This window comes from Manacus candei, unplaced genomic scaffold, assembly GCF_025592945.1.
Source record: "Manacus candei isolate 608988 ecotype Guabito, Panama unplaced genomic scaffold, ASM2559294v1 h1tg000096l, whole genome shotgun sequence".
In the NCBI taxonomy this organism is placed as follows: domain Eukaryota; kingdom Metazoa; phylum Chordata; class Aves; order Passeriformes; family Pipridae; genus Manacus; species Manacus candei.
In genome coordinates this window covers 1012729-1037170 of record NW_026138144.1, presented here as the reverse complement: position 1 = coordinate 1037170, position 24442 = coordinate 1012729, and the positions used below count along the sequence as shown (strand labels likewise).

The 24442-nt window shown below is 56.0% G+C and overlaps 1 protein-coding gene across 1 annotated transcript in view; it reads left to right on the top strand.

The window, feature by feature from the left end:
- Window positions 1-694: 694 nt before the first annotated feature.
- LOC127461173 (corticotropin-releasing factor receptor 1) overlaps window positions 695-24442 on the top strand; it is a 31081-nt gene continuing 7333 nt past the window's right edge. The window contains exons 1-9 of the mRNA XM_051768674.1: window positions 695-1004; window positions 8959-9043; window positions 17309-17428; window positions 18532-18617; window positions 19530-19636; window positions 20785-20905; window positions 21701-21854; window positions 22644-22704; window positions 23927-23999. Coding sequence (XP_051624634.1) covers window positions 963-1004; window positions 8959-9043; window positions 17309-17428; window positions 18532-18617; window positions 19530-19636; window positions 20785-20905; window positions 21701-21854; window positions 22644-22704; window positions 23927-23999 — 849 coding nt within the window. The 5' untranslated portion in view covers window positions 695-962. The remainder of the gene's footprint in view (window positions 1005-8958; window positions 9044-17308; window positions 17429-18531; window positions 18618-19529; window positions 19637-20784; window positions 20906-21700; window positions 21855-22643; window positions 22705-23926; window positions 24000-24442) is intronic.

Here is a 24442-nt window from a genome sequence, read left to right as displayed (position 1 = left end):
TTTCCCACTCTCCCCAAGACACGTGTCCCCCAAAACACCGCTCCTCTGCTCTATGAGTCCAAGCCCCCCTGCTCCCGTCCCATCGCCCCTGCCCCTCCCACCACCACCCCCGGAGACAAACCCCGCTCCCGGCAGCCCCCTCCACTTCCCCGCGGCTCAGTTCCCCCCTTTATGATCAAAGGACCTCCATCCCCCTGCCCCACACCCCTCTCCTTGTCTCAGGAGCATCTCCCTCAGCCCAGGAAGGTCTGGAGCCCCTTCCACCCATCCCTGCGGGAAGGGAAAGGAGCTCTCCCCTCCCTCCCTGTTCACCAGCCAGGCTGCAAAGGGGCTGCAAAGGCTGCCAGGGGAAGCCTCCCCTTCCCTCAGTCCCTCTGCCAGAGCCCTGGAGCCGAATCCTCAAATATATAACAACCCCCCCCCCTCCGCAAATTGCGGCCCCAAACAGGCAGCAGAGACCCCGCGGCGGCTGCACGAGGGGAGTGCGGGGGGCAGAGAGGGGACACCCCGTTCCAGGGGGAGCCGGGGGGGGATCCCGGGCAGGAGGGAAGTTTCTGCTGCTAAGGATGCTGAGGGAGGGAAGGAGAAAGGGAAAAAAAAAAAAAAGAAAAAAATTCAAACAGACTTGGAAGGCACCAGGGAGGTGGAGGAAGGAAAAGGGGAGGAGGAAGAGGAGGAGGGAGAGAGGGGGGAGTGGGAGGCTGGCGAGGAGGGATGCAGCCCATCGGCGGGCGAGCTGCAAGGTGGGCAGCGGGAGCAGCGGCTCCGGGGAGGTGATAAAAGGCAGGAGCTGGGGCGCTGAGCGGAGGGGACTCAAAAGGGACCCGCAGCTTCCGCAGGGACCCTCCTCGCTCCTGCGCCCGAAGCCCGGAGGATTTTTCCCCCGACGGCAGAAGGAGCCCGGCGGGAGCGGGGCCGGTGCCAGCCATGCCCCGCGGAGCTGGGCACAGGGGCAGCTAAGGATGGTGCCCGGCCCACGTCCTGCCCTCCTCCTCCTCCTGCAGGTAAGGCGCTTTTAAGTTCTCTTCTCCCAGAAAGGGCCCTTCTGCCCCCTCCCCATCACCCTCCGCTCGCCTTCCCCGCAGGGACTTCTCCATCCCTTTGGAAGGAAGGGAAAAGTAAGAGGAGAAACCACCACACCAAGGGCCCCCCTCGGGAGAATTCCTCCGGTCGAGGCTCTGGGGGGCTCGGCAAGAGCTCGCCAATGCCCAAAACTGGCGGGGAGGGGGCTGAAGTCACCGAAAGGATTTCGTTTAAGGGGGAGAAGAACTGCAGGCAGGTCCTCCCGAGCGCAGCCCAGCGCTCCCGCCTCGCACCTCCCAGGGAAAGCAGCTGCCTGGGAGGGGGTGATGGATGGGCACAACACAAAGGCGGGGTCTAATTGTGCCCCCCGTAACCGATTTTCTGAGGAAACCTCTCCTCTTCCCCCCCCGCCAGCCGCAGAGCACAAGACTTTTCCTCTCCCGTTTGCTCGCCGTGCGAGTGCAGCCACTGCTAATTCTGCAGCTCTGCACAACATGCAAATGCTTTGTCAGGAGCGATATTCCTCCTCCTCCAGGGCTCATCAGGAAAGGAAACGCTGCCAGCCCAAAGCACGTTTAAATCCCAAAGCCTGGGCAAAGGAGGTGAAGAGGTTTCCGGTGAAATCTTGAATATTATTTGAACGAACCTACGGAGGCAGCAAAAACGATCAGGTTTTTGACTAAACCTCTGTGTTAAAGGGGGTTAAAAGAGAAAACCTGCCTGGCTGGCTGCAGAGTGATGTCTGAGTGGCCCAGCTGTGGCTGCAGAGTTAGAAGGGCAGGAAAAGCAGAGGGTCAGCCCTCCGTGGCTCCCACCCCTCGGGCTGTGCAGCCCGCTGGGCATCCCTGGCAGCAGGAGCAGAGGGAGCATTAACTGCCCCTCTGGGACAGGAAAGTTCTCACCCGAGTGATGAGAGGAGCTGATGAGCACCAGGAGACATCCCTGCCAAGTTGGTGTTGCTTTTAAAAGCTCCTCTTCCAGGCAGCTGCTCCCTCCTGTCACTGCAACCCCCTAAGCCTGATTTATGGGAGCTCTTTTGTGCTTATATTCCCTGGGTTGGTTGGTTTGGCTTTGCTCAGGTTTGGTTTGGCTCTGATGCAAGAAATGAAGGTGAGACAGGGCAGAATCTCTGCCCCCCCTGGTCCTTCCTGGCCGGTCTGTGGGGACAGCACAGACCTGCAACAGGGGCAGGGTCTCCTGGGGAGAGCCTCTGGGTGAGCAAAAAAGGCTCCTAAAATCTCCCAAAGGTGCTGAGACACAGCTCCCAACCTCTGCCAAACCTCCTCAGGCTCGGGGGATTCCCTGGGCATCCCGAGGTATTCCCCAAGGACGGGCTCCTTGGGAAGATGGAGCAGCAAATCCTCGAAAATCTTCCTGAGTTTGAGACAAAACCATCCCTGTGCTGGGGCTGGGACCGGGAGGGGGTCCCAAAAACCAGCCCAAGCAAAGAGAAGCCTCTCCCAGCTGGCTCCAAAAAGAAACACCCAATCTCCAAAACCCCCCTTTGCAAGACCAGCTGTCTATTTTTTCCCATAAATGCATGGCGTCAAAATTCAGACCCTATTCCAGAACAATCCCAGCCCTCTCCTGGGGACAGTGGGGCTAAAGGAGCTCAGAACTCCAGCCTTCAGTGAGCACAGCCCTGCAGGCAGGTGTACCTGCAGCAGCCTCCAGCCTGGGAGTGCAGAGACCTGCAGCATTCCAGCTCAGCAGAGCTCAGCAGGGACAAACCTCCCCTGCCTGGGCAGATTTTGAATCCTGCCTGGCACAGTTTGGGTGTTCCCCGTTCACCTGCCCAGCAGCTCCAGTTTAGCATCGAATTGCCCACCTTGCCTTGCTGGGTGGGCATCCCTTGGAGGGGGAATCAGACAGTCAGAGCAGGAGACAGGCAGCCAAACGTGCTGCAAAACGCTCCCTGGCACCCTGCAAGTCATTTAAACAAACTCAGAAAGTGATTAAAATAAACCAGTTCACCTGCAGCTCTGCCAGGAGCCGATGACATTTCTGGGGCTGAAAAAAACTGCGGAAGCATTTCATGCAAAAGCAGAGTTTGCTGCTGGGGGTGGGGTGGTTTTCCCCTCTCCCTTTATCACCTCCAGCAGCAAGAAGCCCAAAAACCAGCCCTGATCCCTTCCCTGCTCCAATCCTTGCATAAGACGTGGAGCTGCAGTGGCAGGACGTGCTGGCCCTGGGGATCTCTCCCAGTCCTGCTCTCCTTCCAGGCTGGAGTTGATTCAGTGGGGATGAAATCATCCCTGTGGTTTCGCATCTCCAGTGAAGAAGTGAATGGAAAAGGCACAGCCTGTTCCCAGAATAGCTGCTCTGTCACCAGAGCAGGAATATATAGGAATAGGATGAGAATATCCTGCACCACCAGCCCAACCCTGCCCTGAAATCCAGCTCTGCTCCCCCAGAACCCTGCTCAGGGCTGGCTCAGAAGTTTGTTGGGAGCGACAGGCTCGAGCTGAGATCCGAGTCTGCAGCACTGAGAGAGGCTGAGCCCGTGGTTTTATCTGGGAGAAGGGTTTTTGAACCCAAAGAAAGCACAGATCAACCCCCAAATCCTGGGGTTCCCTCTCCAAGCAGGGCCCAGGAGCTGCTGGCCAACGCTGGGAGCTGTCACTCACGAGCGGGTGGCTCTTGCTGAAGATGTAATCACATACCCAGGGGCCCATCTGTTGTTTTTCCTTCTCCCTGACTGTGTTCTGAGCTGATGGAGAGACCCTCCTTCTCTGCAGGGTGTCCTGCTTCATCCACAGGCACCCACCCAGCAGCAGTCACCTCCACTCTGATGGCAGAGGGCAAAGGGGGTTGGAGTTTTGCAGATCCCAGCCCCTCTTCCCCCCCGAAATCTTCCTGAAATCCTGCACTATCCACCCTGGAAAGGCAATGGCAGATGCAGCTTTGGTGTGGCCAAGTTTTCCCGAGCTGTGAATGCAAATAAACGGGAAGAAAATGAGGGGTGAATGAAATTGTGGATGTTCCCCCCCCCGGGGTACGACCCTAAAAGGGTGATGGGTGAAGGGGGGAGGTGGGTTTTGGGATGCAGCTGGGGAAAAAAAGCCTCCAATCCCAAACCAAAAACACTGTGAACGCACAGGAGTCCCACATGTACAGTCTGCAGAAGAGTTTAACATAACCACCTTAGAAAAGCAGCCCTTCCTCATGCTTGTGTCCACCACTCCAACTCTTCCATAGCAGCCTCCACCCTGGAAAATCCAGATCCCACAGGAGCCCCCTGGACTGTGTCCCCTTCCCCAGCGTGTTTGTGCCATTAGCTTCCAATAGCCAAATGCCATTAGTCATTTTTCCACCTGTCCCCCAAAATCTCCATGTCTCTCTTGACAGATAAATGAAGTCAGAATTATTTATGGCAAGAGAGGGAGACCAGAGCTTAATCCAGGAAAACCTTTAATTGCTCATAAATCAGGTTTTACAGGGCATTCATTTAGCCCTGATTGATATTCTTTTGTTAGGATCTGCATCCAGCACACTCAGAGAAAGACTCCCAAGCAGAATAAATACTCTCACCAAAGCCTCTTGTCTACACACCATGGGGACAGGCCCTCTAATGTGGATAAATTAATAAACTCAGGGGTTTTAGTGCCAGATGGAGGCATTCTCACTGCTGCTCTTCCCCTGAGTATCATCAGCCATGGAAAATCTCCCCGTGGCTCTTGCTTTGAGCCTCATTCCCTGCCTGAGCTTTGCCTCGATGCTGGCAGGGTTTGGGATGGGGCTTTGGGCAGGAGGATCAGAGGAACCCTGAGCTCGTGGTGGGGGGCAAAGCAGGTCACTGCCAGCTCTGGGACAGGGCTGGAAAGGGGGTCTTTCATGGGCCAGATGCTCCCTGGGGGTCTCACTCGTGGCTTGGACTGAGGATGGGTCTTACCCCAGGGAAAGGCCTCAAGGTGGAGCAGGGAAGAAGCTCTCTGAGGGTGCCTGGAAGTCAGAGGAGACAAAGGCAAAGGGACCCTTTGCAGAGTGAAGGCAGGGGACAGGCAGGGCTGGAGACACCCTGAACACCTCCAAGCACGTTGGAGGGGCAGCCCCTTCAGTGAGGCTGCTCAAAGCCACCTCCAGCCATGGCTGTGGCGTTGGCAGGACCTGCTCTGCCCCCTCCCTTCCCTCTCCACTGGTGCTGCTCTGCCACCCCAGGCTGGCATCCAGCTCTTCTAGCACTCCCTGTGTTTAACACCCAAAGTGTGTCTCAGAGCCCAGAGCAGGCTCCAGCCCAGCCCAGGGCCCTCACAAAGGCCCAGGGCAGTGGCTGCTCAGCCCTTTCCTGGAGTGTCCCGGGAAGTCTTTCCCATTCCACCCCGAGTGTTGCCGAGGGCAGGGGCCCAGGGGAGCAGGACTGATGGGTGACAACAGTCCCTACAGCAAGAACAGCTCCAGGGTGGCTGGTTTGCACCCCCTCAGTCCCAGTGGCCACCCCAGCTCCGTGCCAAGCTCGTGCTGCTCCATCCCAGGGATCCCTGGGCTCTCCCATCCCAGCACCAGCAGTGGGAAGCCCCAGCCCCATCCTGGATTGCTAATTAGGCTCAGAGCCATCCCTCTCCTGCTCAGAGCTGCCAGCCCTCCCTGCCACGCACATCCCATCTTGTCTGAGGCAGCAGGACATGGGGGGGGAGGGACAGGCCTGGCTCTGGGTACCACAGTGCCAGGGGGTGACACCAGACTCGGATATGGATGTATTAATTAATGGATGTGGATGTATTAATTAATATCCGTGGATTGCTCTGGAGAGGGAAAGCTCTGCAGGGGGCTATTAATTCCTAATTGTTATTAATTGAAGGTTGCTGCTAGGTCAGTGGCAGGCCACAGAGACCATGTGTGTGTGTGTGCTGTGCTGCTCAACCCCCCCAGTGCTGACCCTGTCTCAGCTCACTGAGCTGCATCTCCTGGCCCAGGGGACCTGCCACCCTCGTGCCCCTCACAGGCACAGGGAACAACTCAAGATATACAGTGGTTTTGTGGAGCCCTGTTTGCCCCAGGACGTGGCTGGTGCATCCAGATCCAAGTGACCTGCCCCACAGGCTGAGAGACCCGAGGCAGATGTTCCTCAGTGCCTCAGTGTCCCTTCTGGGCCAGCCAGGGCGTGGTGGGTGGTGGGACATGGACCACAGTGGGTGTTTGCTGTGGGTGGGAGGCAGCAAACACGGCAGCAGTGTCAGATTTTGGTGTCTGAGCCGTGCAGGGAGGACTGGCTGCCTGCTGCACAAAATGTGGGGCTAAAAGGCAGGAGGTTTGAGGTTAAACCAGCACCCTCAGCATCTGCTGTGTGTGAAAGGGGGACGTCAGCAGAGCCTGGAAGGGAGCTGGGTGGGTGCTGAGGCACCAACAGGAGAGACATTGGTGGCTCCTGATGGAGGAGAAGCTGCTGCCAGTGTGGGCCCTCATGGGGCCAGTGCAGGTCCCAGCAGAACCCCCAAACCCCTGGGAGCAGCTCCCAGGGCTGGCTGGGACCTCTGTGCAAAGCTCCTGGAGGAGCAGATTGCCTTCCTTCCCGGGCAGCTGAGCGCTCAGCTGGAGCTCCCCGGGATTTTGGCAGCCTGGGAGGGGTGGGGGAGCTCTCCCCACTGCAGAGCAGGGTTTGGGGGGGCTGGGGGGCAGAGGGACAGCAGGACCCGAGCAGGACCCCTGCCATGCCAGGGCTGGTGAGGTGAGGTTGGCTCAGCCCCGCCAGGCTGGGCCCTGCTGGGAGCCAGGTGGCATCTTACGGCAGCGATGGCCTGGCAGGAGCAGCTCCTCAAGGACAGAGCTTTGACCTGCTCTCGCTGCAAAGCCTGGGGAGGGGTTGCAGGGACCCAAAAAGAGCAGAACAGACGAGCCCCTGCCTATCTGGTGCCAGCTCAGGGGGGGTTTGGCTGGGGCAGATCCCCCTGCAGCTGCCACTTCCCCCAGCTCATCACCCTCCACGGGCTGGCACGAGTGGGACAAAACCTCTGTCCAGGGCTGTGGCCACCCTGCAGCGAGACGAGACTCAGAGCCTGGCAGAAAAAGCTCTCAGCATTTGTTCTGGTTTGGGGGAAGGTTTTTTTCCCCTTTCTTTCTGCCTTCTGTAGCTGTTTGAGCTCGTTTGCAAAGGCTGCAAGGAGCCAGGACTACGCTCCATCCACACCCCGCTCGAGCTGCAGCTCGGGCCATGTGCTGCTCCGTGTGCTGCTCCGTGCCAAGACCTCTCCCTGGGTCTGGAAGGAGAACTGGGCACTGCCAGGCTGGAGCAGGCTGTGATTAGGAGAAACCCATCCAATTAACACTTGAGAGCCTGCTCAGGTAGGCAGAGCATCCCAGCCCCTTTGGGGATGAACCCTTTTGTCCCAGCCACCCGTGCAAAGAGCCACCAGGTCAGTCAGGCAGGAGCTGTGGGCATCCAGGCAGGGGGGAACAGAGGGGTGCAGACCCCCTACACCTTGTTTACTCCACTTCTGGGGTTTGGGTGGTCTCAGCTTTCAGAAAGGAGACACAGGAGGTGCTGGGCTCCTGCAGGATCAGCCCCCCAGGAGCTCCATGCAGCTCCCAGGGTGGGGTTCAACTCCTGGATCCCCTGTGCCATTTGGAGCAGTCACAACAAGGGAGCTATTCTCAGCTCCAGTTCTACCTGACAGCTCTCTTGCTGTCAAAACCAGCTTCCCAAGGCAGTTAAACAATTGTTTGGAAAAGAGCAAGTGGGTGCTGAGCTTGTCTGCATGTCTGAATAAATCCTGCTAATGCTTCCTAAGGCCCGGGGAAGGCTGGGTGTGCCAGCCAGAGCAGACAGTGTTCCTAAGGCTGAAGGGCAAGAGGAGGAATGTCTTCTCCCTGCTCAGAGCAGTTTGGGAGTTAAATGGCACTTGGGAAGGGGGATCAGGCACTGGCTGGTGGGGAAGGTGAAGGTTGTTGTTCATGACATTGGTTCCATGTGGGATGACATCCAACCCCCCACCCCAAGGAGAGGGGAGCTCACCTGCAAGCAGAGGAGGTGCAGCCCTTCCTGCCTCCAGGCTCAGGGCTTTTCCCAAGGGATCTGTGTGTGGTGTATTTAGGGGCACAGCTCTGCCTCTCAGTCAGTGGGTTTTCTCCAGGGGGTTTGGTCAGTCCTCACAGGGAAGGTGAGAGAAGTGGAGTTCAGCCTCATCCATCAGCCCCATCCCCTGAGCAGAGGGGACAAACCTGTCTCTGAGCCAGAGGAGAAAGTGGGCAGCTGGTCAGGTAGAAATCTCTGTTCTTCCAAACACCAGGTCCCCTCCCTCCCCCATCTGGGACTCACAGCACCATCCCTGTGCCACCCTCGCAATCCCTGCATCCCTGCAATTCCCTTTCTTGCTTTAATTTCCCCAAACTCCTGCAAAGGCACGATAATTCAATAGTTGTTTTTTCCAAAATAGCTCCCTGTGCACAGAGTTGATGGTTTTCACTCCTAGCAGAGCAGCAGGGATAGATCCTGATCCGTGCTTCCCGACACAATGGGATTTTGGTGTCTGCTGACAGTTCTCCTGGGGAAAAAAAAAAAAAGCCTTTACCAGCCCTGGTTGTCTGTGGATCTGATCTCCTTAAGGACATGTATGAACATCTTCCCACTGACAGCTTACAAGGCTGGGATTTCAATGAGGGATTGCAAATCCGAGCGCGGCGTCGGGCTCGGCGTGTTCCCCCTGCCTGCTCCCGGGATTCAGAGATGCAAAACCCAACAGTGTTGATTAAAATGCTAAAGAGCACAAGCTCTCCACCACCACTCAGCAGGGGCTGTGCAGGAGGGTTTGCTGAGGAGGGGTGTGTAGGGCAGAGAGCTGGAGGAGCCCTGGGAATCCATCCTGCACGTGGATTTGTGAGCACTGTGGGGGTGGCACCCAGCAAGCCAGGCTCAGATCCCACCCGAGGAGGGATGTGGGGCTGGGGAAGCAGCACATTGCCCATCTAACCCTGCCTGGGGTCTGCTCTCTCCCCATGCAGGCGTGTCTCCTCTGGGCCAGCCGGGCTGCAGCCTCCATCCAGGAGCAGTACTGCGAGAGCCTGGCGCCTGCCACCAACCACAGTGGTGAGTGCCCCCCGTCCCCAGCCCCCCCAGCCCCCCCAGGGGTGTCTCTGGGGCGTCTCTGGGCAGATGTGCAGCTGCCTGGACCCTTTTTGGGGAGGTGGGATGTGCTGAGGCTGTCACAGCCCCGTGTCGCTCCTCTCGGAGTGACACTTGAGGCAGGTGGGAGATGCAGAGCTCAGGAGAGCTAAAAACAGGGGAAATAAGTGTCTGTTGGGCTGGGCTTTGGGGGGAAGTGGGTAAAGAGACATCTGTCCAGCCCCTGCTCCCTCAGTGCCCATTCTCTGCCATGCCCAGGGACACCTTTGTCCCCTATGTCCACCCTTCTCTGCCATCCCCCTGCCCAGGGGTGGTGGCTGGAGGTTGTGACCTTCTGTGGAGATCGTGTCACCAGCACAGTGTGGCCACCAAGTGCCACCCTCCATCCCCAGCCCTCCTAGACATGTGCCACTGAGCACTTTGGGAGGTCACCAGCCACGAGGAGCTGGCTGGGGTTGTGGCCATGGCCAGGGCTGGCTCAGCCAAGCTGGGTGGCAGCAGCAGGGTCATGAGCAGCTCACTCCTCCTCAGCATTGTCCATGGGTTTGCATCCAATCAGGTCAGGGCTTGTGCCAAAAGTGGCTTTTAGCCTGTATTCGGGACGTGACTTGGATGTCACCTCAGCAGTGACAGGTCTGGTTCAGTGGCAGGTTTCGGGGAGGAGAGGTGTGAGAGAGAGAGAGGAGCTCACAGGGACAAGGAGAAAGTCCTCCCCAGCTCAGGGATGCTGCAGGCTTTGTTTTCCCATGACTGAATGAAGCCCAGGGCCACCTGGGTGAGGGATGGCCACGGGCACCCAGCCCTGGTGGATGGGTGCCCACCACCCAGCTCCCGTTAACAGCAGCATTACAGACTCCTTCCTAACAAAGCACAGCTGATTCAATGCCTGGCCAAGCCCAGGCCACCACAGAGCCCTGCAAGGAGCATCCCAAATCCCAAGAGGTGGAGGCAGAAAGCCTGGGGAGAGAATGGCAGTGCCCGGGTGTCTGCTCAGGAAACCCGGTCATCACTCATGTGCTTTGCTCCCTGAAAGGTTTCATCACTCTGCTGCTTGAAGTGCTGTGCTTGGCTGTGTTAGGCTGGGATAAATGCTGACCCAGGGCAGCAGGCAGGTCCCAGAGAATCCTCGTGGCCTTTTCCCCCCGCTGCTGGAACCTCCCGAGCCCAGGGGAGAGGGGGGAGAGGGGAGGGAGAATTTCTGCCGTGGTTTGCTGATGGATGTGCCCTGCAAAAATCACCCCCAGCCCCAAGCAGTGAGAGCTGCTTTCTGCAAGGACTGGGCTTTGCTCAGCGGGGATTTCTCAGCGTGATTCCAGGCAGGATTGAGTGCCCCTCGGTGCCCATCGCTCTGGCACAGGGGACAACTTTCAAATCTGCGCGACATCCGTCGGCTCCACCCCCCCCGCCCTGCCATCCCCGAGCGACTCATTAATTTGGGATGGGGCTGGCACACAGGAGAGACGCTTCCAGCCGCAGGAGGGGGCTTAGAACAAGAGGCAGAGATAAACTAATTGTCTTCTGTCTGCGTGGTAAGCGGAGCTCAGCGCCAGCCCCGCTCCTTGGGGTCCGTTTAAGCCCAGCCTGGTGGAGGCAGCGATTCCCACCGAGGGATGTTTACAGAGCTGGGAACTTTGTTTGGAGGCTGTTTAACATGGAGAGCTGTTGGGATGATGCTAATGAGAATTGCAGCGAGGCCGTGAGACTTAATTTGTGAGTGCCTGCACAGCCCTTGGGAAATGGCACATGCTGAGAACACGAGCCCAGGGCTCCCCCGGCGCAGGGCTCGGCGGGGGATCTGTTGGATGCACACAGGGGCAGTGCCTTGTGCCTGTGTGCAGCATCCCCCCTCTGAAAAACAGCCCAGCGTGGGCTCTCCTCCTCCCCCAAGCCACCGGTCCCTTCCTTACTTGCTGTCCCAGGTTTTGAGGAGGATGTGTGGCCTGCCAGTGATGCCACCAGGGTACCAGCGCTCCCTGAGACACATGCACTGAGCTGGGAAGGTCTCTGCCACAGCAGTGGGGTGGGGGCAGACTGGGGTGATGCTCACCAGTGCAGGGCAGTGCAAGCAAACCCTCATCCCAGGAAGTGGAGCAGCTGAGCCCCACAGAGCTCCCCTGGCCTGCCCTCTTATCACCACGGATTTACCCACCTTCTCCAAGCCCCCTCTGAGTCCCCTTGGACTGCCTGCACAGGTGTGATGGTCCTGATAGTTTAGGTATCCATCAAAATACCCCTTGAGGAGCCCCTGATCCTGGCCAGGGCACCCACACCCAGCTGGACTCCCTCAGAAAGCTGCATCCCACAGGAGCAGTGAAGCAGGAATATCAGGCTGGACTCGAGGCCAGCGTGGGGCACTCGGAAAGTAGGATCTGCTGCACCCCCAGGCAGCTGGAACCAAGAAATTCCCAGCTCAGGCCTGAAAAGGAGGATCAGCAGCCCTTGTCTGGGGTGGATGGGTGCTGTCCCAAGGGCTCCCAGCCCACACATTCCCTGGATTTCCCTCGCTGATGGTTTCAGCTCCCGGGCTCTGTGCGTGGCTGCCACAAAACCCACCGGGGAGGTCCTTTCATCCACCCAGGGGCAAAGCATCCCCCTGCAGCTGCAGGATGGCTTCCCTGGGGAAGGGAGGGGGAATCTGAGCAGATGGGAAAGCCTCTTCCTCATGAATACCGAGGCTTTTCCAGAGCAGCTCAGCGGGAAGCACTGGAGCTTCCCGAGCGGAGCGAGCTCGGAGCACTCGTGGGGCTGCTTTGCTGCTCGGAGCTCTCAAGCCTGGGATCAGCCCAAGGAGCTGCCACCCAACTGCCAATATCCCTGTCTGGTCCACTCCCTTAAGCTTGTTACCACAACAAATTCTTATCCTCAATCCCGTGTGTCTGCTCAGGAGAGAGAGGGGAGTGCAGGCGATTCCTTCTCAGCAAAGAAACGTTTCCTGCCACGGCAAGTTCACCTAAAGCAAAGGAAAAATGACACCACGGCGAGGCAGAACTGAAAAGAAATGTCTGGGTTGGGTTTTTTGGTTTTGTTTGGTTTTTTTTTTTTTGAACTGGAGGTTTTTTTCGAGGGGGAAATGGAGCGTAGCTTTGCATTGAATAAAGCAAATTTAATTGGTCCAGATACAGCAAAACCCTGTGGCTGAGGAGCAGCGAGTGATGAGAACAATTCTTTCACGGGCACTTTATCAGACAGGTTTGGTAACACCTTTCCCAGCGGGTGACAAGTTTGACCAAGAGCTTTTCCACCCACTCCAGCTCAGCTCCCCAAAGCGCTGACGCTGCTCCAGCAGCTGTCGTGCCACTGCTCTTCCATCCACTCCCTGACTCCCCTGGGGTGAGACTGGAATTTAAATTCAGAAAGGTCAAATTAACAGCAGCAGTGCCTCTTTTCCCTTCAAGCCTCGTTGGCATCTCTCCCACCAAGGCAGAAATATTAATAAAGGAGCTGAGCAGGGGCTAAAGAGGCAGCAATGAGTCCTGGCAGGGATGGAAGGAGAGACATGATACTTGGTTTGGGAACCAAAAAATGGGAAATCACCTTATATGGAAAACCATCGTGGTTTAAGTGTGTACTGGCATTGATAAAGCCATCCTGTTCCATCATCTGGGAAAGAGGGATGTCAGCAGCAACTCCCTCATATTCATAGGTTTTATTGTAGTGGAGGAGGGAAGATGATGAGGTTTTCTGGTAGGAAACAGTGTCCTGGCACAGAGCAGCAGCCCCAGCAGTCAAACTGTACTTTGCAGGGGGTGCAGAGAAGTCCTTGCCAGCTGCTCTGTGCAGTTGTAGCCAAACTAGAAGGCTCTGTCAGGAAAACCCTGCCAGGGAGGGACTGTGCTGCTTCTCTCACCCACCACCAAACCCCAGCCAAAAGCAGGGAATGAACCACTTGCTGCCATTCTTGGTTATAACACAAATCCCACCACTGTGGGGGTCATCTCAGGAGAACGTGATACACCCCAAACCCAACCCTCTACATTTTATATTCTGTAAATTTACATGCTGCAAAGCTGTTCATGGATCAGCCTTAAGTGACAACAAGCCAGGCTTGGTGACTCCTATTTATTCTTCTCCAGAGCAGCAGCAAAGACTCGAGGGGACAGTCAGTGATGGTAAATAGCAACAAGCCAAAAATTCATTACCAAGACACTTTGCTATCATAACATTTAATTAGCCTGGGTAATTATTTTTCATGGAGAAGTGTGGGACTCGAAACGCTTGGGAGGATGGCTGGGGATTTTTTTAAGGGCTGGAGTCTGACAAAGGTAAATAAGAGGCACCCAATGCCACCAAAAGCAGTGCTGGAAGCAGAGTGTGAGCAGGGACGTGTTTTGCCTCTCCCAGCCATCCTGAGGCCCCAGCCCTGCCTCAGAGGGAGGGCAAGCAGCTCCACCACCCCAATTCTACCCCATGTTAACATGAATTGTCCCCCAGTGCCGTTTCCCGGCGTTGTGCAGCATTTAACACCCGAGTGGCCCAAAGGGAGGGACGGAGTCGCCCCTCCCTGGCACATCAGCACCTTGAAATAAAAACATCCCCCTCCCAAAGGCCCTTGTTTTGGGGCAATAAGGTGTGAAATGGCTCTTTCCGCTCCCCAAGGGTGGTGGAGCTGTCTGGGAGGGACGAGCAGCCCTTCGTGCCTGCGCTGCAGTGAGTGTATCTTGATTAGATGTGGAGATGAAGCCCTGATTGCCAAATGCAGATGCTGCAGCAGACACACGGGGGACACGCTCAGGGGCTGAGGCGGCAGCAGGGCAGTCACAGGGGACACCAGCGATGGACAGAGAGAACTGCGGTTGAATAAGAGCTGGGGACAGGTAGTGATAGGAGTTAACAACGTTCGGCTGCTCCTCAGCCTCTGGAGACACCTCGGATAAATAACCCCGTCACTGCTGTGATTCACATTTCCATCCTCTCTGCCGGCTCCTTTGCGCTGCACAGGGGAGGGAGGTGTCACCCTCGGACCATCACAGCAGTGTCTGTGCCCAGCAGCACACTGGGATGGGGCACAGCCTCCACTGGGGCACAGCTTTGCCCAGGGGAGACGAGGGCGTGTTTAGCAGCACTGTTTCATCAGCACAACCTCTGCTTTCCTCCTCTAACCCTTCAGACCTCCTGGCACCGGCTCAGGAGCATCGTGGCCACGCGTCTGGTGGCGCTGGCCCGGGATAAACCCGCTCCATCCTCTTTACATTCGCTGAGAATCTTTTGGCAGGTGAAGCCGGGGCTGGAGAGCTTTGCCCTGCCAGGATTCACTCGGGTGTGTGGCTTCAGCTCGCAGCCACCTCGGGGGGACCTCAGCGAGTGTTGGGAGCAGGCTGGAGAAGGATGTTTTCTATAAGCAGATGGGATATTGCTACAGTTATCCTGAGACAGTTATTGTGATGTAGTTGTCTCAGTGTAAGTCCCTGGACAGGCACGTTTTTCCTGCAGAAGAAAGTAAATGCTTTATACTGCTTGCAGTACTTCCAAAGGCAATGGGGTGAGAAGGGATTGGAGTGACTTCCCCTGTGCCACATTCCCCAAAAAGCAGGGGAATTCAAAGCAGGACCAGCTCCCTCCTAACCAAAATTCCATGTTTTTGTGCGGGAAGAAGCCAAATCAGGGGGATTTAGCGCGGGTAGGAAATTCATTTGACCCTTCCTGCTGTAAATCTGCAAAGCCCAAACCTGTGCAGCCAACAGAGCTGAGAACGGGGGAGGATAATCCCCCTGCAAACAGGGATGGGCTGCCGAGCAGACAGGGAAGCATTTAGCACTGATACATGTAATTTCCATGCTAAACAGTGCTCCGAGTGCTGGGAGCCGTGTGCCACTGGGAGCAGCTGGAGCAGAGGGGATCTCGCAGCCCTCATGGCGCTCTTTGCCTTTGCTGTTTTACTTAACCCTTCCCCAGCAGGAAGGGGTTTTTTTCCCTTTCCCCACGTGCTGGAAGAGCAGGAAGAGCAGCCTCTGCTTTCTGCAGCTTTTCTTCATCCAGCATCTCTCAGCGTGAGCCTGGGAAAAGTATTCCAGCCACCCACTGGATTAAAAACTGGTGGGACAGACCCAGAAATCAATGCAGGGGCAAAGCCTGCTGAGCACAGGGGGAGGTCCCCGGAGCACCCACAGCCTGGTGAGCACCTGACTGCACCCCCTGACCCAAATGTCACCCCAAATGTCAGCCCTGAGCCGTGGGATGAGGAGGGGGTTGGGCTCCTGGTGCTGCTGCTCCACCTCCCCCGTGGTGGGACCGGTGGGACCCCCCGGGTTTGTCACCTGGTGGGTGGGTGTGTGTCACACTCTGCCAGTGCCACACGGCGTTAAATCAAGCACCTGGGAGATATTAAACCCATTAAATCAAGCACCTGGGAGATATTAAACCCAGACTGGAGCAGATGTGTCACCCAGTGACGCCACCTCTGTCTGGCCACATCATCTCCAGGGGTTTAGCCTGGGTTTGGTTATTCCTGGCCCTGCTGATGGAGAACATCATCCTCGCTGCTCCCTGGCCCTGCTGGCTTGTCATTCCTGACTCTCCTCCCTGAGCAGCCTCTGTCTGTGCCCCAGCACAGCCCCTGGGATGCAGGAGGGAAGCTGAGGCACGAGGGGATGTGGAAAAAACGGAGTTTTATTGTGCTCAGCCCCACCAGTGCCAGGATGGGAGGGTTTGGTGGCTGCATGAGCTGCTCTGGGCATCAGCACTGTGCAATCCCCACTTTTCCAGGCTGGGTTATTCCAAGTGAAGCTTTTCCCATTCCAGACCCTCAAGTAGCTCCTTACCTGGGTGGCTCCCAGGGAGAGCACTTGCAGATTAACTTTGTCCTCAGTCGAAGCAATTACTGCTTGTTTTTTCTTTACATGGCTGAATATAATCATAAAATTTTAAACAGGGCCTTCATTTCTCTGTGACCCTCCATTTCTCTGTCAAATTTGGGTCAAAACAACGAAGGAGCTCAATAAATGCAAATGGATGCAAAAGGCAGAGACGCTCACACGTGATTAAGGGCACCTTGTTTCCCATGAAATAGAGGCTTAAAACAGTTAATTTAAAGGCAAGGTTGCCACAGCAACCCTACACATTAGCAAAGCTAAAAGCAAAGGTCATTGTTAAAATTAATTTCTCCCTACAAGCTCTGGGAGGCAGAAGGTAACACTCACCACGCTGATGCTTCCCTGTCTAACATGCTTGGAAGTTGTTCTCCCTTGCTAAGATGTCTGAGGAAAACACTGGAAGTGCTGCAAATTTCCTCTGAGAAGGTCCAAAAATAACAATATTCCTCCATAAAAACAGTTGTTTTTTTTTTTTTTGGTCACTCTTCAGCCAGCTCCATCCATAGGACTTTTTGGGAAAGGCATTCAAACAGCAGCCAGGAATTCTGGGGGAGAGGAAAGGCCGTGTTCCTGCACCCAAGGAGCTGTGAATTGGGGTGGGTTTGCCTTAGGAAAGGGCAGTTCCTGTCTCTGTGCCAGCAGCACAAACATCTCTGCTATCCAGGAGTGGTTTGGACTGAACTCTGCCCCTTCCAGTGTCTCCTGCCCATCCATCTGCTGCTCGTCTGGGATCATATTCTATGGATATTCCAGCCATTGTGCTTCCCACCTCGCTGGGAGATGGAGCAGGGACATATTTAGCTTCAGGACATGTTGTTCTAAATATATACAATTTATACATAAAAAAGCCTGCAATCTGGCCTACCTAATGCCTACGTTAGCACACTCGTGGAGCTGGGAAAAGCACACAAGTCCTTCTTGAAATCTGAAATAGAAGCAGCACATTTGGAGTCTTTTTTCCCGGGAAAGGCTGGAAGAGACCAACAGAAATGGCTGGGAAGGAGGGAGGGTTTGGAGCCAGGAGGTGTGGGAGGGTTGGAGGGGCTCTGAGGAGCATCCCAGCAGAACCAGGCTGGAGTCACCACTGGGAAACAGAAACTCTGGCTCGTTGCCTGTTGTGGGGCTGGATGGGTGGAGGAAGGAGCAGGGCTGGAAGACCAGAGCCAGGGAACCTCCAGCTGATGTGAAGCCAGGCCTTTGGCCAGAACTGGGCTTAATCTGGTTATTTAGACAAGACCAGGGTCACAGCCATGGGCAGGAGCCTCAGCACAGACCCTGTTTGGTGTTTGGGGGCTGAGCTCCTGGGGCTCATCCAGCGCTGCAGCCCAGCTCTCCAGGCAAATCCTGACCCTCCAACGGCCTGGAGGTGGCCCCTGGTGGCCCCCAGCCCCCCAGTAACCCCGTGGCCTTGTCCCCACAGGTCCCCAGTGCAATGCCTCCGTGGATCTGATCGGCACGTGCTGGCCCCGCAGCGCCGTGGGACAGCTGGTGGCCCGGCCCTGCCCCGAGTTCTTCTACGGGGTGCGGTACAACACCACCAGTAAGAGGGGCAGCACCCCCGGGGACATGTTGGGGGAGGGCTGGGGGACACGGGGGACAAAGCATCTCTGGGCACAGAGCTCTTTTTCCACCGAAGAATCCCGGATTTCGGGGAGGGTGGTTTCGCGGCAGCAGCTCCCTGAGCAGGTTCTCCTGGATGGAGGAGAGGGGCTGCTGTCCCCATCCTGGGGACAAGGGCAGAGGAGTGAGCCTGCCCAGCCACTGCAGGTGGCACAGGGGGTCTGCAGCTCCCAGCTGAGCAGGGATTGGGGGCCTTTGCAGCTCAGCCCCTCCTGGCACGGGTGGCTGCACTGTCACTTCCAGGGACGTGCTGGGAGCAGGGGACGAAGTGAAGGCACAGAAAAAGTGTCCAAAGCCATTCCTAACACAGAGTGGAGTTTCTGCCCACCCAAGTGCTGCTTTTGATGAAAGAAAAATCTTTTTTCCCACAAAAAACATCACTTTTTCCATCCCCCATGTTGTTGCAGCAGTGCAGGATGACATGCACGGGGCTCCTGCTTTGTAGTGCCTCTGCTGCCATTGCAGGACTGTCCCTGCACTACTCCCTACCTGTCCCTGCCTCCCAACCCCTCTCATCCCTGTCCCATCCCATCCCCCTGATGAGGCTCAGGGGCTGTCCTGTTGAAGGAAGCCCAGCATCACCCCAGTTCTGCCATCACCCCACTGCTCACACCAGCACAGGCTGCTCCAGGCTCCTCCTGGAATTCCTGGAATTCCTCCCCACTCAGCCTTTGCCACTCACTGTCCTTGCTGGGGGTCAAGAAGATCCTAATTCCAATTTCGGAGACGTGGTGAGGGCGGTGCTATGGGAGGGACAGTTTTGGAAGTGGGTGTAACAGCTGAGGTAATGCCCAAATATTGTAATTGTAATCTGAATATTGTAATTAGGATCTGAATATTGTAATTAGGATCCGAATATTGGAATTAGATGATGGTGTAAAGTTGTGAAGCCTGTGCAGCTCAGGGTGTGTGTGCAAATTATTCCTGTGCATCCTCAATAATAAGGGGGTGCTTTTTGCCTTTTAATGCTCAAAATAGTCCAGGGATTTATTCCTCCTCCTTTAAGGCATCCCTCTCTTCCAGACAATGGCTACAGGGAGTGCCTTGCCAACGGGAGCTGGGCAGCCCGGGTCAACTACTCCCAGTGCCAGGAGATCCTCAGCGAAGAGGTAGGACCTGGGGAAGCCCTCCCTGGGGATGAGTTGGGAAAGGAGGCAGATCCAGGTCAGGAATGCCCAGTGGGAGCTCTGGGATGTGAGGCTGTGTGTGGCAGTGGTAACCCCCCTTCTTCACTTGGATTTGTGTTCCCTGTCAGAGGAAAAGCCTGTTTCCATCCCCATTAAAAATCCCAGGGAATTGGCAGTGTGAAGTCTCCAGGCATCTGGATACAGGTTCTTCAGCCCCATCCCCCTCCTGACACAGCACTAAGGGCAAACCCCATCCTGCCCTGCTGGCAGTGAAATAAAGGAGGTATTTAGGAAGCTGGAAGGTATAAAAATCAGGGATCAAGAATTACAAGCCCCTGAGTGGTTCGAGCCACCCCTCAGAGCAGAGGGGAAGAGATAAGGGTTGTTCATTTGCAGCTGATACCACCTCTGGTATTTAAGATGCTGATATCTCTTGCCAGGAATGGTTTTCTCACTCAGTTAATTGCTAATTCACAGGTTGGATGAGTGCCTAACAGCAGGAGTGATCAATTAATTTAATTACCACTCACACCTTCCCTCTGCCCGAATTCATCCCAGCCTCTCAGCTGCCCCCAGGGCAGGGGGGGATGAACTGAGACATCAGATTGCAGCGAGCTCAGCTCCATTCCAGCAGGGTTTCCCCAGAGGATGGGCTGGGGATGGCCCAGCTCTGAGCAGGGCTCAGGACTGGGGTGTGAAACCAGGCTGGTGCCTCCCCTGCCCACATTACCCCCACCCCCTCCCATCCCTGCCCTGCCCCAGGGAGGGCTCCCTCTGATTTCTGAAAAAGGGCCCCAAATTGGCAGTGCAGCTCCCGCGGGTGATGTGCTGGAGGAGGGGGGTTTGTGGGGCTGCTGGGGCTGCTCTGACCCCCCTCCCCGTGTCCCCCCCCAGAAGAAGAGCAAGCTGCACTACCACATTGCTGTCATCATCAACTACCTGGGCCACTGTGTCTCGCTGGGGGCCCTCCTGGTGGCCTTTGTGCTCTTCATGCGCCTCAGGTGAGTGACACAAACGTGTCCCTGCCGGGGGGACGAGCCCAGGGAGGTCACTTGTAGGGCTGAGTGTCCTTGCTGGGACCCCAGGGGAGACCAGCTGGGGCCATGCCCTGGGTGAGGTGGGCAGGAAGAAGTCCAGGAGGGGGAAGGCACCAAGGAGCACCCTCTGCCTCCATAACAGGGGCTTTCAAAGGAGGAGAACAGGCAGGGATGGACCCAGCCCCCGTGTTTTGCCATATCCTCCCCCCTGGCCACTCCTGCCATGGAATCCCACAGGGATCATGCCTATCTCAGGGTCGTTTTCCTCCTTTGAAAGCCCCTGGTTGTGGAGGCAGAGGGTGCCTTCCTTGGTGCCTTCCCCCTCCTTGTCACTGTTAAAGTCAGGGACGGCCAATGTGACACAGAATCTTCTTCCAAAGCAGGGACAGGATTGCAAGAAGGCTGCAATCACTTTATTGCAACAGGTTGCAAACATTTATACTTCTCACACATCACACATGTCAACTTTCTATTGGTGCCTTCATATAAACATATATCAGGCCATCCACATGTCATCCTGCTATTGGTACACATAGATCAGGTCATACTTGTCAGCTTAATTATTGGTATTTTTATGTACACACACATCAGGCCATATTCATGTCAATCTACTATTGGTGTCTTGATGTATAAATAAATCAGGATTGGCTGACACAGCTTCTGTTGAGTCATGATGACTTGCAGAAAGGACAGGAAGTCCATTTCTGTCCTACATCATCTTCCTTTCTGAAAGTTGCCCACATTCCTCTGCATGCTGTGTTCTCCTCCTTTCAGAGCTGTGCTGTAATCTGGTTTACGTCCACTGCTTCGTCAATAAATGCCAGGCTGCTGACAGGTTTGCTGTCAACCCTGACACTCCCCCAGGGCCATTCCTGCCATGGAATCCCACAGGGATCATGCCTATCTCAGGGTTGTTCTCCTCCTTTGAAAGCCCCTGGTTATGGAGGCAGAGGGTGCCTTCCTTGGTGCCTTCCCCCTCCTGGCCTCCTTCCTGCCCCCCTCACCCAGGGCATGGCCCCAGCAGGTCGCCCTTGGGGTCCCACAAGGACACTCAGCCCCACAAAGAGCCCTGTCCCCGAGCTCTGATGGTGCCTCGTTCCACCCCTGTCCAGGAGCATCCGGTGCCTGAGGAACATCATCCACTGGAACCTGATCACGGCGTTCATCCTGCGCAACGCCACGTGGTTCGTGGTGCAGCTCACCATGAACCCGGAGGTGCACGAGAGCAACGTGGTGGGTGCAGCTCTGCTGGGCTGAGCCTGGCCCTGAGCAGCTGGGGGGGAGTGAGGGGATCATGGGATCAGAGAATCAGCTGGGTTGGAAGGGACCTCTGAGATCATCAAGTCCAACCCTTGATCCAACCCCGCTGTGGTTCCCAGCCCATGGCACTGATGCCACATCCAGTCTGTCCTTAAACACCTCCAGGGATGGAGAATCCACCCCTTCCCTGGGCAGCCCATTCCAAGGGCTGAGCACCCTCTCTGCAAAGAAATTCTTCCTAATATCCAACCTAAACCTCCCCTGGCACAGCTGCAGACCCAGCCCTCTTGTCTTGCTGATGGTTGCCTGGGAAAAGAGACCAACCCCCCCTGGCTCCCCCCTCCTGTCAGGGAGTTGTAGAGAGCTACAACCTCCTTTCAGGTAGTTGTAGAGAGATCCTGAGATCAGAGAATCACAGAGTGGTTTGGTTTGGAAGGATCTAACCCCCTGCCCTGGGCAAGGACACCTTCCACCAGCCCAGGTTGCTCCAAGCCCCATCCAACCTGGCCTTGGACACTTCCAGGGATCCAGGGGCAGCCACAGCTTTTCTGGGCAACCTCTGCCAGGGCTTCCCACCCTCAGAGGGAACAATTTCTCCCTAAAATCCCATCTAACCCTCCTCTCTGTCAGTTTGAGGCAGATAGGGCTGTGTGGTGGTTGGAGGACAACCCAGGCGCGTGAGAATCACACCTTCAGCTGCTCTGCTGGTGGCATTGGTTTCCCCACTGCAACCCAGAGCTCTGGAGGCTCCACATCTCCTCCTGGCAGGTCTGGTGCCGCCTGGTCACTGCTGCCTACAACTACTTCCACGTCACCAACTTCTTCTGGATGTTTGGGGAGGGCTGTTACCTGCACACGGCCATCGTGCTCACCTACTCCACCGACAAGCTGCGCAAGTGGATGTTCATCTGCATCGGCTGGTGTGAGTCCCAGGCCGCCCCCTGCACCCCCTGCTCCTGGTCTGGCACCCAAATATCTGCCAGGAGCAGGAGGGTGGGATTTGCACTGGCAGATGTGTGTGAGGGAGCCCCTGTTGCAGCGGGATTTTGTGGTGTTGCCCCCCCCTCGTCGCTGTTTGTGTCAGGGACGGCCAATGTGACACAGAATCTTCTTCCAAAGCAGGGACAGGATTGCAAGAAGGCTGTAATCACTTTATTGCAACAGGTTGCAAACATTTATACTTTTCACACATCACACATGTCAACTTTCTGTCGGTGCCTTCACAGATCAGGTCACACACATGTCACCCTGCTATTGGTACACACAGATCAGGTCACATACATGTCACCCTACTGTTGGTACACACAGATCAGGTCACATACATGTCACCCTGTTATTGGTACACATAGATCAGGTCACATACATGTCACCCTGCTATTGGTACACATAGATCAGGCCATCAGGCCATCCACATGTCAACCTGCCATTGGTACTTTCATGTATACCCACACCAGGGTTGGTTGCAAACTAACAAACACAGTTTTTGTCGAGTCATCCTGATTTGTAAAAAGCACAGGAAGTCCATTTCTGCCTTCCATCTTCTTCCTGCCTGAAAGTTGCCCACATTCCTCTGCATGCTGTGTTCTCCTCCTTTCAGGGCTGTGCTGTAATCCTGTTTGTGTCCACTGCTTCATTGATAAATGCCAGGCTGCTGACAGGCTTGCTGTCAACCCTGACACCCCCTGAGACTCACCTGAGTGTTCCCTTGCAGGTATCCCCTTCCCCATCATCGTGGCCTGGGCCATTGGGAAGCTCTACTACGACAATGAGAAGTGAGCCTGATTGCTTTTGTTCCCCATTCCCTTCTCTATCCCAAATCCCCAGAGACCACTTGTGCCAGGGGCTCTGGCAGGGAGGAAAAAAAGGATGTTATTCTTCCATTCTTTCTTTTATCCTGCCTTTGGTCTCTCTGCAGCCCTGTCCCTGCTTGTTTCTTCTCAAAAGGCAAATGAGATCTTTTTTAAGGGGGGAAAAAAAAGGCAAGATTAAGCCACAGCTCCTACAATGGGTTTGCCAAATGCAGCTGGGATTGAACCAGCAGAGATCTGAACTATCCCCCCCGGGCCATTTTCACAGGCACCTGCAAAGGAAGGTCTTAGCAGGCACCTGAGAGTTCATACCTTGGACTGGGGAGTTAAAAGGAGCCTGTTGAGATGAAAGGCAGCCTGTCCTGTTTTCCACAGCTGGTTTTCTGCTCCCCCATTTCAGCAGCCCTGTGCTACTCACACAGCACTGATTTAACAACCCCAGCAAGGTGTTCCCAGGACAGGGACCCCAGAGGGTTTGCTGGGAGCAGAACCAACCCACACCTGGGCAAGGTCACAGAATATCCTGAGTTGGGAGGAACCCCCAAGGATCATCCATCCAACCCCTGGCCCTGCACAGACACCCCAACAATCCCACCCTGTCCCTCAGAACATTGTCCAAACCCTCCTGGAGCTCTGGCAGCCTTGGGGCTGTGCCCACTGCCCTGGGGAGCCTGGGCAGTGCCAACCACCCTCTGGGGGAAGAACCTTTGCCTGAGATCCAACCTGACCCTGCCCTGACACAGCTCCAGCCCTTCCCTGCTCCTGTCCCTGCTCACCCAGAGCTGGAGCTGCCCCTGGGGAGGAGCTGCAGCCCCTGGTGAGGTCTGACCTCAGTCTGCTCCTCTTCAGCTGAACACACCAAGTGCCCTCAGCTGCTCCTCCTGTGGCCCCTCCAGACCCTTCCCCATCTTCCTGTCCCTACTTTAGGAGCTTTAGACCTTTCTTATATTGTGATGCCCAGAATTGCCCCTGGGACTCCAGGTGAGGCCCCACCAGAGCAGAGAGGGACAATCCCCTCCTTCATGAATGGGTCAGTCCCTGCTTATCCTACAATAACCAGTTCCCACATCCATATGGGGCCTGTTACCAGCCCCACAAGCCCTGGGCACCTCCTTTTCCTTGGTTCCAGGTCATCCCCATGGCAGGCTTGTCCCCAACACTGCTTATCTTTGTTCTTGCCTTGCAGGTGCTGGTTTGGGAAGCGAGCAGGGGTCTACACTGACTACATTTACCAAGGCCCCATGATCCTGGTGCTGCTGGTAAGAGCAAAGTGATCTCCTGGGCTGAACAGAATCCTTCCAGCTGCAGGTGGGATGCAGCTGCTCCTGGCCAGGGCTTGGCCCCCTCCTTTAGCTTCACTCTGCTGTGACTGGTTCTGCTGCCCCACAGCAGCACTGCCCTCACCCAAACTGCCCCCTGAGAAAATCTGGGCTTGGGATGGGCTGCAAATGTGCCTGGAGACCTCACTCTGACAGGGATGTCCCATCAGCAGACTCCCATGTGTACCAGTAAGCCCCTCCATCCCTGCCCTGGCACTGGTTGGGTGCAGGTGGGTGCTCTGCACTTGCAGAAGCCTGGGAACCTCAACTCCATTCCCAGATCCACCTCTCTTTGCTCCTGGCTGAGCAGTGATGCTTGACCCAGGGGTCACAGGGAGCACAGTTTGCTGGGACTTTGTCCTTTTGGGAAGGGACAAAGAGAG